The following is a 19,847-nucleotide window of genomic DNA, read 5'->3' on the forward strand; positions in this document are numbered from 1 at the left end:
GCATTGACAACTTTAAATGAAAAATAGGACAGTGACTAGTACCGAACTTGCACACGAAAATCACTCACTATGAAAGCAAAAGACTTGGCAGACGATGCAACATCCCCCCAATGAAAAGCAGGGGTGTCACTAGCACGTTAAGAGACCATACAATAAGTGTCAGGGGCCCGAGACTGTTCAACTGCCTCCCAGCATACATAAGGGGGATTACCAATAGACCCCTGGCAGTCTTCAAGCTGGCACTGGACAAGCACCTAAAGTCGGTTCCTGACCAGCCGGGCTGTGGCTCGTACGTTGGTTTGCGTGCAGCCAGCAACAGCCTGGTTGATCAGGCTCTGATCCACCAGGAGGCCTGGTCACAGATCGGGCCGCGGGGGCGTTGACCCCGGAACTCTCTCCAGGTAAACTCCAGGTAAATAAATATCACACTGAAATGACACAATTTAATTTAGCAATACATGGTAAAGCTGGGAGATGTTAGAAAGACAGAGGTTGAGGGTTGACCGCAGTATTAACCACACATATAATAATACCTTCAAAGCTTAAAATTAACATAGTTACAAATTGAGCATGAAGAGTAATGGTTTAATAGTTTTTAACACATTGGCCATCTCCCATCAAGGCAGGGTGACCCAGAGATGGAAAAAAACATTTGTCAACATTCACTCAATCAATCTATTTACAAAAAAAGGTCTAGATTAACTATGGCTAACTCTGCTTAGATGGTGGCCAGTTTGACATCATACCAGTTGCAGTCCATTACTAACCTCTAGACAGAACTTCCACTTAGGTGTAATAACTACATTATATTGTGTACAGGTTTCATTAGTATTACATTGATGTGAAGCACTAAAGCCTTAGGGGTCTTGCAGTGCCTGGGAAGCAAAGAGCAATCAGATTTGATATATAGAATGGGAGAATAGCTTCAAGTCCTTGAGTCAAGACAACCCACTTAAAGGACTATTACGTAAATTTTTCCCATAAAAACATAAGATATATGGTGAGAATTACTGGGTAAATTAAATTAAAAAATGCTTTAATATCCAACTTGCTATTTTATGCTACTTTATATATGCTCAATCAGCATTATTTTTCACATACAATGGCATGCCATAGGCATCCCTTAACTCAGATTAGCATTTTTATGGTACTAGGTCTGTACAGTACTGGGGCTTTGTGAGAATAAATGTGGAAAGAAATACTGTACTCATGTGGCATTGGCTTAAACTCAGTGCATTAAAAAAGACATTTAACTGAACATCTATCAGAAACAAAAAAAATAAATATCCCAATACCGCTGAAACAATTCACAACTAATGCACAATTTCTTGAAGATGAACCTTCAGATAATATCTTGGTTAGTCCTGGACCATTACTACTGGTCTTAATAAAGGTTCAGGTTCAACCAAAACAAGTTTTACCTCCAAAGTGTGGATTGGTTATGAATTTATCAGTAATAAAGTGTGAAATGGAAAGATGTTACCTATTTCATGCAACTAGGTCATCACAAAACAAAGGAAATGTAAACTATTTTCTACATTAGTAACAATACAATTATTATACAAAGAAATCCACTGCTTAATTTATAAATGGCTGCACAATGAGGGAATGAAGTGAAATCTATAAAGTGAAACAATGATAAGAAAATTATGAAAAATCCTAGTGTTTTACAGGCTTAGCAGAGTGCTCACTCCACTTTAAACTCAGATTATGACACCACTGTACAAAATCTTACTTAAATAACACAGAATATAAAATTTACTAATATATTACAGTAGTTAATTATTTACAACACAAACTGTTCAGCTTTTCTTCCACCTCAGCTACAGTTGTACCACTCACAGTCACTGTCTTCTGTCTTGATCTTGATCCCTGAGATATAGCAGTAAAGACTTGTCAATTATCAATTAATATCCAGAGTGAAATTAATCAGATTACCATCAAATAAAAAATCAAAAGTAAAAATATATTTGAATTGTAAAGTCTTTATTTTTTTTTCAACAAGTCGGCTGTCTCCCACTGAGGCAGGATGACCTAAAAAGAAAAAATCCCGAAAAAGGAAATACTTTCAGCATCATTCAACACTTTCACCTCACTCACACATAATCACTGTCTTTGCAGAGGTGCCCAGATACAACAGTTTAGAAGCATATATGAAGATATATAAGATACCCCTCCAAACTGCCAATATATCAAACCCCTCCTTTAAAGTGCAGGCAATGTACTGTATGTACTTCCCATTTCCAGTATTCAAGTCCAGTATACAAAAATAACCAGTTTCCCTGAATCTCACACTCCAACAGCTCGTCAGGTCCCAAAAACCATTCATCTCCATTCACTCCTATCTAACACGCTCACACATGCTTGCTGGACATTCAAGCCACTCGCCCACAAAACCTCTTTTACCCCCTCCCTCCAACCTTTTCTAGGACAACCCCTACCCCGCCTTCCTTCCTCTACAGATTTATACGTTCTCCAAGTCATTCTACTTTGATCCATTCTCTCTAAATGACCCAACCACCTCAACAACCCTCTCTTCAGCCCTCTGACTAATACTTTTAGTAACTCCACACCTCCTCCTAATTTCCACACTCCAAATTCTCTGCATAATATTTACACCACACATTGCCCTTAAACAAGACATCTCCACTGCCTCCAACCGCCTACTCGCTGCAGCGTTTGCAACCCAAGCTTCACACCCATATATTTTCGTACATTCCCTTCTTTGCCTCCATGGATAACGTTTCTTTGCCTCCACAGATACCTCAATGCACCACTCACCTTTTTTCCTTCATCAGTTCTTTGGTTAATCTCATCCTTCATTAACCCATCTGCTGACAAGTCAACTCCCAAATATCTGAAAACATTCACTTCTTCCATAGTCCCTTTCTTCAATGTGATATCCAATTTTTCATTATATAAATTATTTGATACCCTCATCAACTTACTCTTTTCTATGTTCACTTTCAACTTTCTACCTTTACACCCTCCCAAACTCATCCACTAATCTTTGCAACTTTTCTTTGGAATCTCCCATAAGCACAGTTTCATCAGCAAAAAGTAACTGTGTAAACTCCCATTTTGTATTTGATTCCCCATAATTTAATCCCACCCCTCTCCCCAACACCCTAGCATTTACTTCTTTTACAACCCCATTTATAAATATATTAAATAACCATGATGACATTACACATCCCTGTCTAAGACCTACTTTTACTGGGAAGTAATCTCCCTCTCTCCTACACACCCTAACCTGAGCCTCACTATCCTCATAAAAACTCTTTACAGCATTTAATAACTTACTACCTATTCCATACACTTGCAACATCTGCCACATTGCTCCCCTATCCACTCTATCATATGCCTTTTCTAAATCCATAATTGCAATGAAAACTTCCCTACCTGTATCTAAATACTGTTCACGTATATGCTTCAATGTAAACACTTGATCTACACATCCCCTACCCACTCTAAAGCCTCCTTGCTCATCTGCAATCCTCTTACCTCTAATTCTTTCAATAATAACCCTACCGTACACTTTTCCTGGTATACTCAGTAAACTTATTCCCCTATAATTTTTACAATCTCTTTTGTCCCACTTCCCTTTATATAAAGGAACTATACATGCTCTCTGCCAATCCCTAGGTACCTTCCCCTCTTTCATACATTTATTAAACAAAAATACCAACCACTCCAACACTATATCCCCCCCTGATTTTAAGATCTTAAGATTTTTAAGATTTTATGATTCCATCAGTTCCAGCTGCTTTACCCCCTTTCATTCTACATAATGCCTTATGCACCTCCCCCACACTCACATCCTGCTCTTCTTCACTCCTAAAAGATGTTATACCTCCCTGACCAGTGCATGAAATTACCTCCTCCCTCTCTTCATTGACATTTAAAAGTATAGTAATGCAAAATATTCCCGCCATCTACCCAATACCTCCAGCTCTCCATCTACTAATTCCTTTACTCTGTTTTTAACTTACAAATCCATTCGTTCCCTAGGCTTTCTTAACTTGTTTATCTCACTCCTCAAAATTTCTTGACAATGCCTCTCCCACTGTATCATCTGCTCTCTTTTTGCACTCTCTCACCATTCTCTTCACCTTTCTTTTACTCTCCATATACTCTGCTCTTCTTATAACATTTCTGATTTGTAAAAACCTCTAATAAGGTACCTTTTTCTCTTTTATCACACCCTTTACTTCATCATTCCACCAATCACTCCTCTTCCCTCCTGCACCCACCCTCCTATAGCCACAAACTTCTGCCCCACATTCTAATTGTAAAGTTATACATTATATTTTAAATACAAAATCTTCAGTAATATGTCTATAGCTATTTGGTCCAATAAGGAATGTTTAAATTCTGAGGGTTATTTGAACTTTTGTGTCCAAGCACCTCTGAGAGATAGGAAATGAATGATGGTGAGTGAGTTTCCATCTTTAGGTCATTCTGCCATGATGGAAAATGGAGTGTGTGAAAGCAAATGTGGCATAAATATTTTGGCATCAATAAGTCTTGTATTCTTCTCTCTCTTGGAATTAAAATACAGTATTAGTGAACCTGTTAAAAAAAAGTCACAGTATTGTACTCATAAAATGTATGCTAAATAAATTAGTTAAAGTTACAGGAATTTATGAAGATTTTAGCATGTTCATTTTGCAAGTAGATCTTGATTTTACTAAAACAGTTAAGAGTACTGTACATGATGAGCTAAATCAAACCAAATCTGAAAACAGCCATTATTAACACTAATTTAACCTCAGGAGTTACAGTGTTTCATATAATTACTTATCACTCTGTACAACCGAGGTAAGAAAATTATGATCCATAAAAATATAATTTACTGCTCTGGAAAAATAAAATAGCTATTATTTCTGCATTTTAATTTTGTCAAACTTACAACTTACCCTTTCTAAGGTAACATCACTCTTCCGTACTCCAAATGACACTGCCAAAAACTTGACCAGTTCTGCATTGGCTTCACCATCTGTGGGTGGTGCAGCAATTTGAACACCCACACCCTCAGTGCTAATGTCTGCAAGAATAAAGTATACATTATTAAAATATTTATTTGCAGAGACATGAACTAATACAGTGGTTCATTAAAATAATATCAAGGTCAGAACTTCAACTTTTCTTTTGGTTAATCTACCTTAGTGAAAAAAATATATTAAAAAATCACATCAGTCTTCACATTATAGATCACTTGAAGATCTCATCCCTCACTCTCAAGGGAAACATTTAAATACACAGAGCTATGCAAATTTTTGGTACACCAATTTGTTGTCTTATACCTAAACTAACATAGCCGCCTAATCTATAATAAAATAATATTATATGTACATGTAACTTATTCTGCCTCTTGATCTGAATATTGCATAAAATAAATTATCTACATTTACTGGACCTGAGATATCATTAAAGTCAAGTAACATTAACAGACTGGTGATTTGTTGTAAGTTTTTTCATTACATTACATTCTAACAAGAGCCTCAATGGAAATACCTAAATAAGTTTACTTACCGGTAAATCCATTTTCCTTAGCTCCTGGTTTAGCCAAGATCTTAATGACCACACTGCCACATTTATCACTCGCAATGGCACCAGCATTTTTCACAGCTTCACCACATCCTGACACCTTCTATAATTAAATAATGACACCATTGAAAATGAGACCTGGTTGGATGATACAGTGGCCAACGATGAGGTTAAAATAGAAGGTTACAATATACATGTACAGTGAACCCCCGGATAGCGGCTGGTGCGGATATCGGCCAAATCAGATTTCAGCCGCTTTTTTGACCGAAATTCTCTCCTGAATTTTGGCAGGCAACTCGGAAATCGGCTGCATTGGACGCGTCTGCACGCCACTCCACCATGTTCGTGAGTCAGTCTGGCTGTCTCTCTGAGTGAGTGAGCAACACTACCCATTCATCCAAACATTTCGTTATACAGTGGACCCCCGCATACCGTACGCATCACATAACGTTCAATCCGCATACAGCTCACTTTTATCGCAAAAATTTTGCCTCGCATACCGCTCAAAAACCCGCTCACCTCTCTTTGTCCGAGACGCGTCCAATGTGCGCCCTTAGCCAGCCTCACATGTGCCGCCGGTGGCATTGTTTACCAGCCAGCCTCCGCGGTAACATCCAAGCATACAATCGGAACATTTCATATTATTACAGTGTTTTTGGTGATTTTATCTGCAAAATTAGTGACCATGGGCCCCAAGAAAGCTTCTAGTGCCAACCCTACAGCAATAAGGGTGAGAATTACTATAGAGATGAAGAAAAAGATCATTGATAAGTATGAAAGTGGAGTGCGTGTCTCCGAGCTGCCCAGGTTGTATAATAAACCCCAATCAACCATCGCTACTATTGGTGGTACAGCTGCTGCTGCTGCTGTAGCATCGTCTGCTGCTGCTGTAGCATCGTCTGCTGCTGCTGTAGCATCGTCTGCTGCTGCTGTAGCATCGTCTGCTGCTGCTGTAGCATCGTCTGCTGCTGCTGTAGCATCGTCTGCTGCTGCTGTAGCACTGTCAGCTGCTGCTGCTGCTGCTGTAGCACCGTTGTTGGTGTGGCTTATTGAGAATACCAAGAAACAATTAACCCCAGAGGATTTGCCACCCAGGATAACCCAAAAAAAGTCAGTGTCATCGAAGACTGTCTAACTTATTTCCATTGGGGTCCTTAATCTTGTCTCCCAGGATGCAACCCACACCAGTCGACTAACACCCAGGTGAACAGGGAAAAATGCCTGGAACTAGTGCTCATATTGGTGAATTTGAAGCCAGCAAAGGTTGGTTTGAGAGATTTAAGAATCGTAGTGGCATACACAGTGTGATAAGGCCTGTTCTGGAAGAAAATGCCAAACAGGACCTACAGTACTCAGGAGGAAAAGGCACTCCCAGGACACAGTGTCTCATCAGTCATTGCTGCATCTTCAATAAAAGTAAGTGTCATTTATTCTTCATTTAGTAGAGTAGTACATGCACAATATATATTGTGCATGTACTACTCTACTATTGTGCATGTATCCTTCTCTTTGTGTGTAGGAAAATGTATATTTCATGTGGTAAAAAAAATTTTTTCATACTTTTGGATGTCTTGCACGGATTAATTTGATTTCCATTATTTCTTATGGGGAAAATTAATTCGCAAACCGATCATTTCGCATAACAATGAGCCCTCTTGCACGGATTAAAGTCGCTATGCGGGGGTCCACTGTAATCCATTGTTTTTTGTGGTTGTTTATTGAGCGTGACTGTGAAATTGCCACCATGGGCCCAAAGAAAGTTCCTTTGGTAAAGAAAGTGAGAAACACAATAGAATTCAGCGACAAAACCTTGTCCCACTTCAGGCAAATCTTTAAGAGACGCCAGAAACAGACCTCTCTGGACAGTTTTTTTGTGCGACAGGGGTGCAGTGACTCTCAAGCTTGTCCTAGTGCCAGTAAAAGACAAAGAAGGAAATTAACCCCAGATAGGGACTTGATACCTGAAGTCCTTATGGAAGGGGATTCCCCTTCCAAACAATAACCCCAACTCCCTCTCACATCCTTGCCTTCTTCAATACACCAACAAGAGTCTTCGATAAAGGTATGTAATGTTCATTTATCATTAAAATTTCTGTTTTATATTTATTTTTCATTATTTTCTGTATGTAAAACTATAGTTAATCTTTAAAAAATGTATTTTCTGTTAATATTTTTGGGTGTCTGGAATGGATTAACTGTATTTACATTAATTCCTATGGGAAATATTACTTTGGCTTTCGACCTTTTCAGATTTAGGCCGACCTTCTGGAACAGATTATGGCCGAAATTCGGGGTTCCACTGTATAACGGTTAGATGGAAATAGAAAAGGTGGTGGAGTATGTACTATTGCTTTTAAGAAATGACTTAGCCTACAACCCAAAACCTGAGTTGAATGATAATAAACTAGAGATTATATGGCTTGAAGTGATGCTACCCAAGACTAAACCAATCCTACTAGGAACTAGTTAGTTACACCCCCACCCCCACCCATTATCAGTTCTTAAAGGATTTTTTTAGAGTCTTGTCTGGAATTGATAGCAGTTTTGAGACAGTGATATTGGGAGACTTCAATACTATCTGTTTCCAATAGCAAAATAATGGGCTATGCAACCGGTATAAGCAAATTCTGGAATTAAATAGTTACATTCAACTAATTAATGCACCAACCCGGATCACACAGATCTCAGCCAATATATTAGACAACATCCTTTGTAATCGCTCTGACAACATTAGTCAGTCAGGCGCCATTACCACAGGTCTTGGCGATCATTTTATCATTTATTGTACCAGGAAAACCATTAGGGATCAGACAGCCCTACACAGGACAATTAAAATGAGGTCAACTAGAAACTACAGTAAAGAAATACTGGTAAATAGACTACAAAATTGTGACTGGACAGTGATTACAAGTTGCACAGATGTAAATGATTCTTGGGAAAAATTCAAAACAATGTTCACTGCCATCCTTGATAATAATGCACCAGCTGAGGAGGTTAAGATTAAACAAAGAACCAAATCCTGGAAGGCTACTGAGATATTAGATAATATGAAATTCAGGGACCAGTTGCTAAAAAGATTTAAGATATACAGGGAGGATACTGCAGCACTAAATGAATTCCAGAGAGTTAGGAACAGAGTACGGAGGCTAATAAAAGGAGTAAAGGCAAGGCACTATTGCTCAAAAATCGAAGAATACAAGCATAACCCCAGAAACCTTTGGCAACAACTAATACAGTTGGGGTATAACCATAAACCTGCAGTTAGATCTAACATAGGGCTAAATACATTGATAACGAGGTATGCCACGAGACAACTAAAGTGGCTAATTGTTTTAATTCATACTACACTTCTGTCGCATCAACACTAGTTAGTAAACTGCCAGTTGCATCCAATACCTTTAACACAGATTCTGATAAATTTAAAACATATTACACTAATAAGACCGTCACCCCAAACAGCTGCCAAATAGTAGGTGTATCTTATGACTACGTATGAAAAGAACTATGTAAATTAAACTAAACCCAACTAACAGCACTGGTCCTGATAACATCCCACCTAAGTTCCTAAAAGATGGCACCTCTGAATTACCAATTCCCAGTGTACACATAATAAATTTGTCCATAGTCACAAATACTGTCCCAGAGGGATTCAAGGAAGCCAGAGTTACTCCTATCCCCAAGAAAAATAGTGGGTCTGATGTCAGCAACTATAGGTCTGTTAGTATACTGAGTGTGATGTCCAAAATTCTAGAGGTGATATACTGTCAAGTAGTTAAGTATCTTAACGACAAAAACATTCTCCATAATTACCAGTCATTTTAGGAGATCTCGTTAATTTGATGAACTACTTGAGAACTCAAATGTCACTAGGGAATCTCATAGGTATGGTAACCTTAGACTTGCAAAAGGCCTTCGATATGGTCAACTACAATATATTATGTAAGAAACTACAAGCTATTGACATGGGTACTGTACTCGTTTAAGTCGAACCTGAGCAACAGGAAACAAATTGTGAAGATCCATACACAAATAACACACACATAGGAGAGAGGAGCTTATGATGATATTCCTATGTGCGGGTTATTTGTGTATTGTTCCAGTCACGGTATTGTGCCTTTTTGTTATTTATTGTCAAGATCAACAACACAGAATCAGAACACATGCCAATAACATGTGGGGTTCCTCAAGGTAGTATTCTGGGTCCTTTACTATTCCTGTGTTACATGAATGACATGCTTATCAGTGTCAAATACTATAAGATATTAATGTATGCAGATGATGGTACTCTGTTAGTATCAGGTAAAGACCCACAAGACATTGCTAGGGTACTATCACTAGAAGTAGAGTCCTGTAGCAAATGGTTGGTAGACAACAAATTATCACTACACCTAGAGAAAACGGAGGCCATGCTCTTTGGCACAAAACATAAATTGTAATGGGGAACCTATTATTACAGTAAATTCAGTGAAATATCTGGGAATCCTCTTTTAACCAAGCATGTCAGGAGAACTAATAGGGAACAGTGTAGTAAAGAAAGAGAATGCCAGACTAAAATTCATCTATAGACAGGCATAGTGTCTGCCAACTGAGGCTCACAGGACCCTATGTCTAGCTCTCATACAATGTATTATAGACTACTCTTGCTCTTCATGGTACTCTGCCTTAACAAAAGAGCTGAAAGATAAGCTACAAATCACCCAAAACAAAATGGTGAGATTCATCCTGGACCTGGGTCCAACTGGATATGCTGAATGTTGAAGACAGAGCAAATCAACTAAAGCTAAATTAGTTTATAAAATTGCTGACAACCAGTCCTCAATATCTTACTGCCAATTTTGTTAAGGCTGGGAACCAAAGCAAGGGAGAGCAACTCTGTAGTACCTACAATCAGTGGTCAGGCTTCAAATACATTTTTCTGTACAGCAATAAAGGAGTGGAGTAGACTGCCTGCACATGTCAAAGCCTGTCATAGCCTAAGCCAGATCAAGAAGAGAGCCAAAATGTACCTTATGAATAAGGCTACAGAAAGGGAGGAGAGTGTTTTCTTGTATCTCTAACATATATATACTATACATGTTTGTTGGATTATGTATTGGTAGATAAAAGACTGTTGAGTAGACTTCAGGATGTACATGTTTATAGAGGGGCCACAGATATATCAGATCACTTTTTAGTTGTAGCTACACTGAGAGTAAAAGGTAGATGGAATACAAGGAGAATAGAAGCATCAGGGAAGAGAGAGGTGAAGGTTTATAAACTAAAAGAGGAGGCAGTTAGGGTAAGATATAAACAGCTATTGGAGGATAGATGGGCTAATGAGAGCATAGGCAAAGGGGTCAAAGAGGTATGGGGTAGGTTTAAAAATGTAGTGTTAGAGTGTTCAGCAGAAGTTTGTGGTTACAGGAAAGTGGGTGCGCGAGGGAAGAGGAGCGATTGGTGGAATGATGATGTAAAGAGAGTAGTAAGAGAGAAAAAGTTAGCATATGAGAAGTTTTTACAAAGTAGAAGTGATGCAAGGAGGGAAGAGTATATGGAGAAAAAGAGAGAGGTTAAGAGAGTGGTGAAGCAATGTAAAAAGAGAGCACATGAGAGAGTGGGTGAGATGTTATCAACAAATTTTGTTGAAAATAAGAAAAAGTTTTGGAGTGAGATTAACAAGTTTAGGAAGTCTAGAGAACAAATGGATTTGTCAGTTAAAAATAGGAGAGGAGAGTTATTAAATGGAGAGTTAGAGGTATTGGGAAGATGGAGGGAATATTTTGAGGAATTGTTAAATGTTGATGAAGATAGGGAAGCTGTGATTTCGTGTATAGGGCAAGGAGGAATAACATCTTGTAGGAGTGAGGAAGAGCCAGTTGTGAGTGTGGAGGAAGTTCGTGAGGCAGTAGGTTAAATGAAAGGGGGTAAGGCAGCCGGGATTGATGGGATAAAGATAGAACTGTTAAAAGCAGGTGGGGATATAGTTTTGGAGTGGTTGGTGCAATTATTTAATAAATGTATGGAAGAGGGTAAGGTACCTAGGGATTGGCAGAGAGCATGCATAGTTCCTTTGTATAAAGGCAAAGGGGACAAAAGAGTGTGCAAAAATTATAGGGGGTTAAGTCTGTTGAGTATACCTGGTAAAGTGTATGGTAGAGTTATTATTGAAAGAATTAAGAGTAAGACGGAGAATAGGATAGCAGATGAACAAGGAGGCTTTAGGAAAGGTAGGGGGTGTGTGTACCAGGTGTTTACAGTGAAACATATAAGTGAACAGTATTTATATAAGGCTAAAGAGGTTTTTGTGGCATTTATAGATTTGAAAAAGGCGTATGACAGGGTGGATAGGGGGGCAATGTGGCAGATGTTGCAGGTGTATGGTGTAGGAGGTAGGTTGCTGAAAGCAGTGAACAGTTTTTACGAGGATAGTGAGGCTCAAGTTAGAGTATGTAGGAAAGAGGGAGATTATTTCCCAGTAAAATTAGGCCTTAGACAAGGATGTGTGATGTCACCGTGGTTGTTTAATACATTTATAGATGGGGTTGTAAGAGAAGTAAATGCGAGGGTCTTGGCAATAGGCGTGGAGTTAAAAGATAAAGAATCACACATAAAATGGGAGTTGTCACAGTTGCTCTTTGCTGATCACACTGTGCTCTTGGGAGATTCTGAAGAGAAGTTGCAGAGGTTGGTGGATGAATTTGGTAGGGTATGCAAAAGAAGAAAATTAAAAGTGAATGCAGGAAAGAGTAAGGTTATGAGGATAACAAAAAGATTAGGTAATGAAAGATTGGATATCAGATTGGAGGGAGAGAGTATGGAGGAGGTGAATGTATTCAGATATTTGGGAGTGGACGTGTCAGCGGATGGGTCTATGAAAGATGAGGTGAATCATAGAATTGATGAGGGGAAAAGGGTGAGCGGTGCACTTAGGAGTCTGTGGAGACAAAGAACTTTGTCCTTGGAGGCAAAGAGGGGAATGTATGAGAGTATAGTTTTACCAACACTCTTATATGGGTGTGAAGCATGGGTGATGAATGTTGCAGCGAGGAGAAGGCTGGAGGCAGTGGAGATGTCATGTCTGAGGGCAATGTGTGGTGTGAATATAATGCAGAGAATTCGTAGTTTGGAAGTTAGGAGGAGGTGATGGATTACCAAAACTGTTGTCCAGAGGGCTGAGGAAGGGTTGAGGTGGTTCGGACATGTAGAGAGAATGGAGCGAAACAGAATGACTTCAAGAGTGTATCAGTCTGTAGTGGAAGGAAGGCGGGGTAGGGGTCAGCCTAGGAAAGGCTGGAGGGAGGGGGTAAGGAGGTTTTGTGTGCGAGGGGCTTGGACTTCCAGCAGTCATGTGTGAGCGTGTTTGATAGGAGTGAATGGAGACAAATGGTTTTTAATACCGTCAGCGTGCCTTGTTGTGCTCCCGGCTTTCTGGTGTTTTCACGGTCGCTCTTACGTGCTAGAACTTTAATTTGTGTCATCAATCCTATACGATACATCCCTCTAGCGCCTGGAACCAATCTTGGGCGGAAAACATTATATACTGAGTCAAAAAAGGAGAATTAGTGTGCATTACCTAGCAGAGTTTACTGCCAGAGGGGAATCATAGGCCTGTTTCCCGTGTGAAAAAAATAATAATAATTGAACGTTGTGTCAGAGGAAAGAAAGTCTCCCTGAAAGCATTGAGTATACATAGTGTATAGTGTATACTACAGTGGCTCCCTAGTATATTGATGATAAAGGCTAAAGTGTCATTTGAAAACAGGTGAATTTGTAAATGAAGTGATAAGCCTATAGAGGCAGGTGCCAGAAGTCGCCAGAAACTTACCACAGGTCAGCTGTTTTTAATAATCTTCCTGGCCTGCTAGTGTACTCGCATATAATCTAGTGATACCAGTGAATAGCAGAATACAGTGTTGTAGTAGCAACTAACCAGTATTATAATGGTACTTAGTGGAGTGGAGTGACTTTCATTAGTTTCTTTTTCTTGAAATACGAGACGTTACTGTGAATTTCATATAACCTGTAGTTACCAGCGGTCGCAATATACACAACGAGAAGCAATTATTACTACAGAAAAAGCGTCCTTCCTCCAAAATTTGCACCAGTCAACTATAGTGATAATATAGCATTTATTGTGGTGGAGACGGAAAAACAAAAATAGAAAAGCCAGATACAGCGATTGATAAACAAAGAGGTCGACTGTACGTCATTGTAGGAGCTGCCAGATATCACCGGCTCTTCAACACGCAAGTTATACTTTTGTATCAGTCAAATCACATATTACTCGGGTAGATAATTTCCAGTAGATCCTTCATGTGTTAGCTCAAATCACCGACCAGTATGTTTTAAATAAGTGACCCACTGATCAGAGCAGATCGACTGGTCCGAACCCTTGACTGGTCCGAACCCTTGACTGGTCCGAACCCTTGACTGGTCCGAACCCTTGACTGGTTTCAAACAGTTTCGTTGGACAATAAAGCAGACTGTAAACGGATGGGTTTGTAGGCGCCCTTATAAACACAAACATTAAAAATCAGGAACGTGACGGTAAGCTGTCCAATATACAAAAAGAGTTAGAAACAGAAATACAAATAGCTAGAGCTTCATTTAAGGTTATTAATATAATATTCAAGAGGTTGCTAGTAGACTTGCAGTAAATCAACCATTCAAATCATTATGAAGCTGTGTGTAGTCTGTGGTCAGTCAAACAAACGGGCTACCACATGGATAAATTGTCATTTTTGTGGAAATTGGTGTCACGCTCCTTGTGCAGATATCCCAGAACTAGCTACAAGCAGTATTAAAACAGAGAAGTGTTTTTGGGTATGCCCAAATGAGGAAAATCTGTGGACTAAAATCACAAGGGTATTAAAAGAGGATAACATCAAAGCTGCTTTCATAGAAAACCTGGAAGCTTTCTACAACAGATGGGAACATAAAAAGTCCGGGCTGAATGGTACTGCCCTTGATACTGGCCATGTAGTCACAAACTGTAAGGCTGGAGGTGATGTCCTGGTAGTCAGTAAATGTGGGGCTGATAGTGCTGTCCTGGGAGACAGTAATGGTGAAGCTGGAGGTGCTGTCCTGGGAGACAGAAATGGTGAAGTTGGAGATATTGTCCTGGGAGACAGTAATGGTGAAGCTGGAGATTTTGTCCAGGTAGTCGGGAATTATACGCAGGAAGGAATACATATAAATGACCTCATAGAGGACAGGAGCCATAGTAGGGAAACAAGTGTAGTCAAAGATAAGATAAAACCAATATTGCAAACCAGAAATACCGCAGGAAATAGCAAACAAGAGGACTCCAATAGCAATAGTGAGGATAAATTACCAAAAACAACTGGTGGGAGCTCCATTGTTGGTGCTAAGGAGGATAGGAATAAGACAGGGAAACATGCACCAACAGGGAATACAGTCACAGAAACCCAAGGCAAACGGAAACCAAGCCTGTGCACATACTATGCACTTGGTATCTGCTGGCATGGGAAATCTGGAAAAACAGATGGGACATGCAACTATGACCACCCTAGAAAATGTCATGCCCATATGACAACAGGAAAATGCAAACTCCCTTCCTGTAAGCTTTTTCACCCTGAAATGTGTACCTCTTCAGTACAGGAAAGACTGTGCTATAACTTAAATTGCCAGGCATACCATCTAAAGGGGACAAAAAGATACAAAACATCCAGGCCATGGGAAAACCTGGGTAGCCACAGACACTCAAGAGGGAGAGGTTTTTTAGTACCAGGAAGGAAAAAAAACTGGCAGGAAATGGCAGAAATCGTACACCAAATCCAGTCATTCCTGGAGTGGAACCACAGTCGATGGCCTCCACTCCAAACCAACAGATACAGATACTAATGCCGGAAAAAAAATCCCCCCCCAGTACCAACAATACCACCAGTCCGATAACATTCTTCTTTGCAAATATACAGGGTCTAAAGCCAGCAATAAACAACAAAATACCTTTCATCCGTGGACTGCTTGCAGAGGCAAAGGCAATGTTCGCGGCTTTCACTGAGACCCACATAAAGGATCACTTGGACAACGAAATATGGATCCCAGGTTACAACCTATACAGATGTGACAGAGTGAACAGGCAAAAGGGGGGGGTTGGCCTGTACATTGCAGAGTCACTTGTTTGCACAGAACTGCTTAATGCCTCAAATGACGTAGTGGAAGTTTTAGCAGTAAAGGTCGAGAACCAAAACCTAGTCATTGTGGTAGTCTACAAGCCTCCGGATGCAACATCCCAGCAATTCCAGGAACAGCTGTTAAAAATTGACCACTGTCTGGAAAATCTTCCAGCTCCTGCACCCAACATCTTGCTCCTGGGGGATTTCAACTTAAGGCACCTAAAATGGAGGAATATAGCAAATAATATTGTTGCAGTAATAACACCAGGAGGCAGCTCTGATGAAAACTCACACTCACACGAGCTTTTAAATCTCTGCACAAAATTCAATTTAAACCAGCAAATAATAGAGCCTACTAGACTGGAGAATACACTAGACCTCATCTTCACTAACAATGATGATCTGATAAGAAATGTCACCATATCAAAAACAATATACTCAGATCACAACATAATTGAGGTTCAGACATGTATGCGTGGAGCCCCAGACCGACAAAATGAGACTAGTCACGAGGGAGCATTCACCAAATTCAACTTCAATAACAAAAACATAAAGTGGGACCAAGTAAACCAAGTCCTAACCGATATAAGCTGGGAAGATATACTAAGCAACACAGACCCAAACTTATGCCTAGAACAGATTAACTCGGTGGCACTCGATGTATGCACAAGGCTTATTCCTCTAAGAAAAAGGAGGAGTAGATGTAAAATAGAAAGAGACAGGCGCTCCCTTTACAGGCGACAGAAAAGAATAACAGAGTGGCTAAAAGAGGTCAATATATCTGAAATGCGCAGGGATACACTGGTCAGAGAAATAGCAAGCATCGAACTTAAGCTAAAAGAATCCTTTAGGAGTCAGGAATCGCGGGAAGAACTAAAAGCCATAAATGAAATCGAAAGAAACCCAAAGTATTTCTTCTCCTATGCCAAATCAAAATCGAGAACAACGTCCAGTATTGGGCCCCTACTTAAACAAGATGGGTCCTACACAGATGACAGCAAGGAAATGAGTGAGCTACTCAAGTCCCAATATGACTCAGTTTTTAGCAAGCCGCTAACCAGACTGAGAGTCGAAGATCAAAATGAATTTTTTATGAGAGAGCCACAAAATTTGATTAACACAAGCCTATCCGATGTTATCCTGACGCCAAATGACTTCGAACAGGCGATAAATGACATGCCCATGCACTCTGCCCCAGGGCCAGACTCATGGAACTCTGTGTTCATCAAGAACTGCAAGAAGCCCCTATCACGAGCCTTTTCCATCCTATGGAGAGGGAGCATGGACACGGGGGTCGTCCCTCAGTTACTAAAAACAACAGACATAGCCCCACTCCACAAAGGGGGCAGTAAAGCAACAGCAAAGAACTACAGACCAATAGCACTAACATCCCATATCATAAAAATCTTTGAAAGGGTCCTAAGAAGCAAGATCACCACCCATCTAGAAACCCATCAGTTACACAACCCAGGGCAACATGGGTTTAGAACAGGTCGCTCCTGTCTGTCTCAACTACTGGATCACTACGACAAGGTCCTAAATGCACTAGAAGACAAAAAGAATGCAGATGTAATATATACAGACTTTGCAAAAGCCTTCGACAAGTGTGACCATGGCGTAATAGCGCACAAAATGCGCGCTAAAGGAATAACAGGAAAAGTTGGTCGATGGATCTATAATTTCCTCACTAACAGAACACAGAGAGTAGTCGTCAACAGAGTAAAGTCCGAGGCAGCTACGGTGAAAAGCTCTGTTCCACAAGGCACAGTACTAGCTCCCATCTTGTTCCTCATCCTCATATCCGACATAGACAAGGATGTCAGCCACAGCACCGTGTCTTCCTTTGCAGATGACACCCGAATCTGCATGACAGTGTCTTCCATTGCAGACACTGCAAGGCTCCAGGCGGACATCAACCAAATCTTTCAGTGGGCTGCAGAAAACAATATGAAGTTCAACGATGAGAAATTTCAATTACTCAGATATGGTAAACATGAGGAAATTAAATCTTCATCAGAGTACAAAACAAATTCTGGCCACAAAATAGAGCGAAACACCAACGTCAAAGACCTGGGAGTGATTATGTCGGAGGATCTCACCTTCAAGGACCATAACATTGTATCAATCGCATCTGCTAGAAAAATGACAGGATGGATAATGAGAACCTTCAAAACTAGGGAGGCCAAGCCCATGATGACACTCTTCAGGTCACTTGTTCTATCTAGGCTGGAATATTGCTGCACTCTAACAGCACCTTTCAAGGCAGGTGAAATTGCCGACCTAGAAAATGTACAGAGAACTTTCACGGCGCGCATAACGGAGATAAAACACCTCAATTACTGGGAGCGCTTGAGGTTTCTAAACCTGTATTCCCTGGAACGCAGGAGGGAGAGATACATGATTATATACACCTGGAAAATCCTAGAGGGACTAGTACCGAACTTGCACACGAAAATCACTCACTACGAAAGCAAAAGACTTGGCAGACGATGCACCATCCCCCCAATGAAAAGCAGGGGTGTCACTAGCACGTTAAGAGACCATACAATAAGTGTCAGGGGACCGAGACTGTTCAACTGCCTCCCAGCACACATAAGGGGGATTACCAACAGACCCCTGGCAGTCTTCAAGCTGGCACTGGACAAGCACCTAAAGTCAGTTCCTGATCAGCCGGGCTGTGGCTCGTACGTTGGTTTGCGTGCAGCCAGCAGCAACAGCCTGGTTGATCAGGCGCTGATCCACCAGGAGGCCTGGTCACAGACCGGGCCGCGGGGGCGTTGACCCCCGAAACTCTCTCCAGGTAAACTCTCCAGGTCTCCAGGTATACTGTTGGAGTGTGAGCAAAGTAACATTTATGAAGGGATTCAGGGAAACCAGCAGGCCGGACTTGAGTCCTGGAGATGGGAAGTACAGTGCCTGCACTCTGAAGGAGGGGTGTTAATGTTGCAGTTTAAAAACTGTAGTGTAAAGCACCCTTCTGGCAAGACAGTGATGGAGTGAATGATGGTGGGAATCGGCCAGTGTGCTAATAAAAAATTAATAAAAAAAACATGTAATTTTATCTTATCTTTAATGTCCATGAAAATAGCTACTTTACCTCTCCCCTAGTATATCTTCTTTCACTGTAACTGCTTTTACATAGTTAAGATATTTACCTGTTTTTAACTTTTAAATATAAATTATACTTATCATAGGGACCCCAGTGAAAATAATTCTCTGTGTCTGACTTTTTTGGGTTTCGTAGGTTCTCTACACACATGCTCCTATATATGATAATCTATGTGACTGTATTTGTGTATACTTGAATAAACTTCCTTACTCACCATACATTTTTATTAGGGTTCAACGAAACATACAACAAAAAAAAAACGGAAAACTTTACTAATATATTTTCATTGGCATAAGACTGTATTAAGAACATGATGAAGCTTCATGTTGGTGAGACAAAGTACTAATAAAGACTATTCTGCTGTCTTTTTATCACTTGCTGGCTACATTATACAACTACTTAACTAACCATAACTAACCAGCAGCCTGAGCTTTAAACACCCCACAGATTACAAACCTGCTCATTCTTTCCTTTTTGAGTGCTTCCTTTACCTTTGTTCTTCCCCATATTCTTGTTCTTACACAAAGTTATACAAGCTTGAAAAATATTTTGAGATAGACGAGACTTGTGAACCTTAGTCAGTCCTCCGATGGAGAACATGAGTCAATCTTTTATGACATTACCGGTACTATCAACACTTCGTGGATATACAAGAGAACAATCATATTTAACAGTACACTACGATATTTGCTCGTAATTTTCCTGATCCATGTTGTTGGTGTTGTGGTTTATAGGGCCACTGACAGCAGCATACGCCGTATCAAGCCCTGCCTTCCAGCGCTTGGAAAAGGAACCTCGACCAAAGTTTCCTGATCCATCAGCGTGTTCCTTTTTTAGTGGATTTGTTTGTGTGTGTGTGTGTGTGTGTGTGTGTGTGTGTGTGTGTGTGTGTGTGTGTACTCACCTAGTTGTACTCACCTAGTTGAGGTTGCGGGGGTCGAGTCCGAGCTCCTGGCCCCGCCTCTTCACTGATCGCTACTAGGTCACTCTCCCTGAGCCGTGAGCTTTATCGTACCTCTGCTTAAAGCTATGTATGGATCCTGCCTCCACTACATCGCTTCCCAAACTAT

General features: G+C 40.4%; 1 protein-coding gene across 2 annotated transcripts; it reads right to left on the reverse strand.

Moving 5' to 3' along the window:
• Positions 1 to 429: 429 nt before the first annotated feature.
• LOC138852411 (UPF0235 protein C15orf40 homolog) lies at positions 430 to 19,540 on the reverse strand. 2 transcript variants are annotated; one of them, XM_070082939.1, is made up of 4 exons: positions 19,234 to 19,540; positions 5,536 to 5,653; positions 4,920 to 5,047; positions 430 to 1,872 (listed from the first exon to the last, which is right to left on the reverse strand). In XM_070082939.1, the coding sequence occupies exons 1-4, from the start codon at positions 19,375 to 19,377 to the stop codon at positions 1,783 to 1,785; spliced, it is 480 nt and encodes a 159-aa protein (XP_069939040.1). In that variant the 5' UTR covers positions 19,378 to 19,540; the 3' UTR covers positions 430 to 1,782. The 2 variants fall into 2 exon arrangements, with proteins under 2 accessions (XP_069939040.1, XP_069939041.1); XM_070082940.1 differs by having other exon boundaries at positions 19,401 to 19,539.
• Positions 19,541 to 19,847: the final 307 nt, after the last annotated feature.

This window comes from Cherax quadricarinatus, chromosome 8, assembly GCF_038502225.1.
Source record: "Cherax quadricarinatus isolate ZL_2023a chromosome 8, ASM3850222v1, whole genome shotgun sequence".
NCBI classification, from domain to species: Eukaryota; Metazoa; Arthropoda; class Malacostraca; order Decapoda; family Parastacidae; genus Cherax; species Cherax quadricarinatus.

Excerpts from the sequence above, each read along its gene's own strand:
- LOC138852411 (XM_070082939.1), bottom strand. The coding sequence starts at position 19,377 with ATGTTCTCCATCGGAGGACTGACTAAGGTTCACAAGTCTCGTCTATCT. Across the intron at positions 5,654-19,233 it reads AAAAAGGAAAGAATGAGCAG|AAGGTGTCAGGATGTGGTGA; the intron begins GTTTGTAATCTG and ends ATTTAATTATAG. Across the intron at positions 1,873-4,919 it reads GTGATGTTACCTTAGAAAGG|GGATCAAGATCAAGACAGAA; the intron begins GTAAGTTGTAAG and ends GCTATATCTCAG.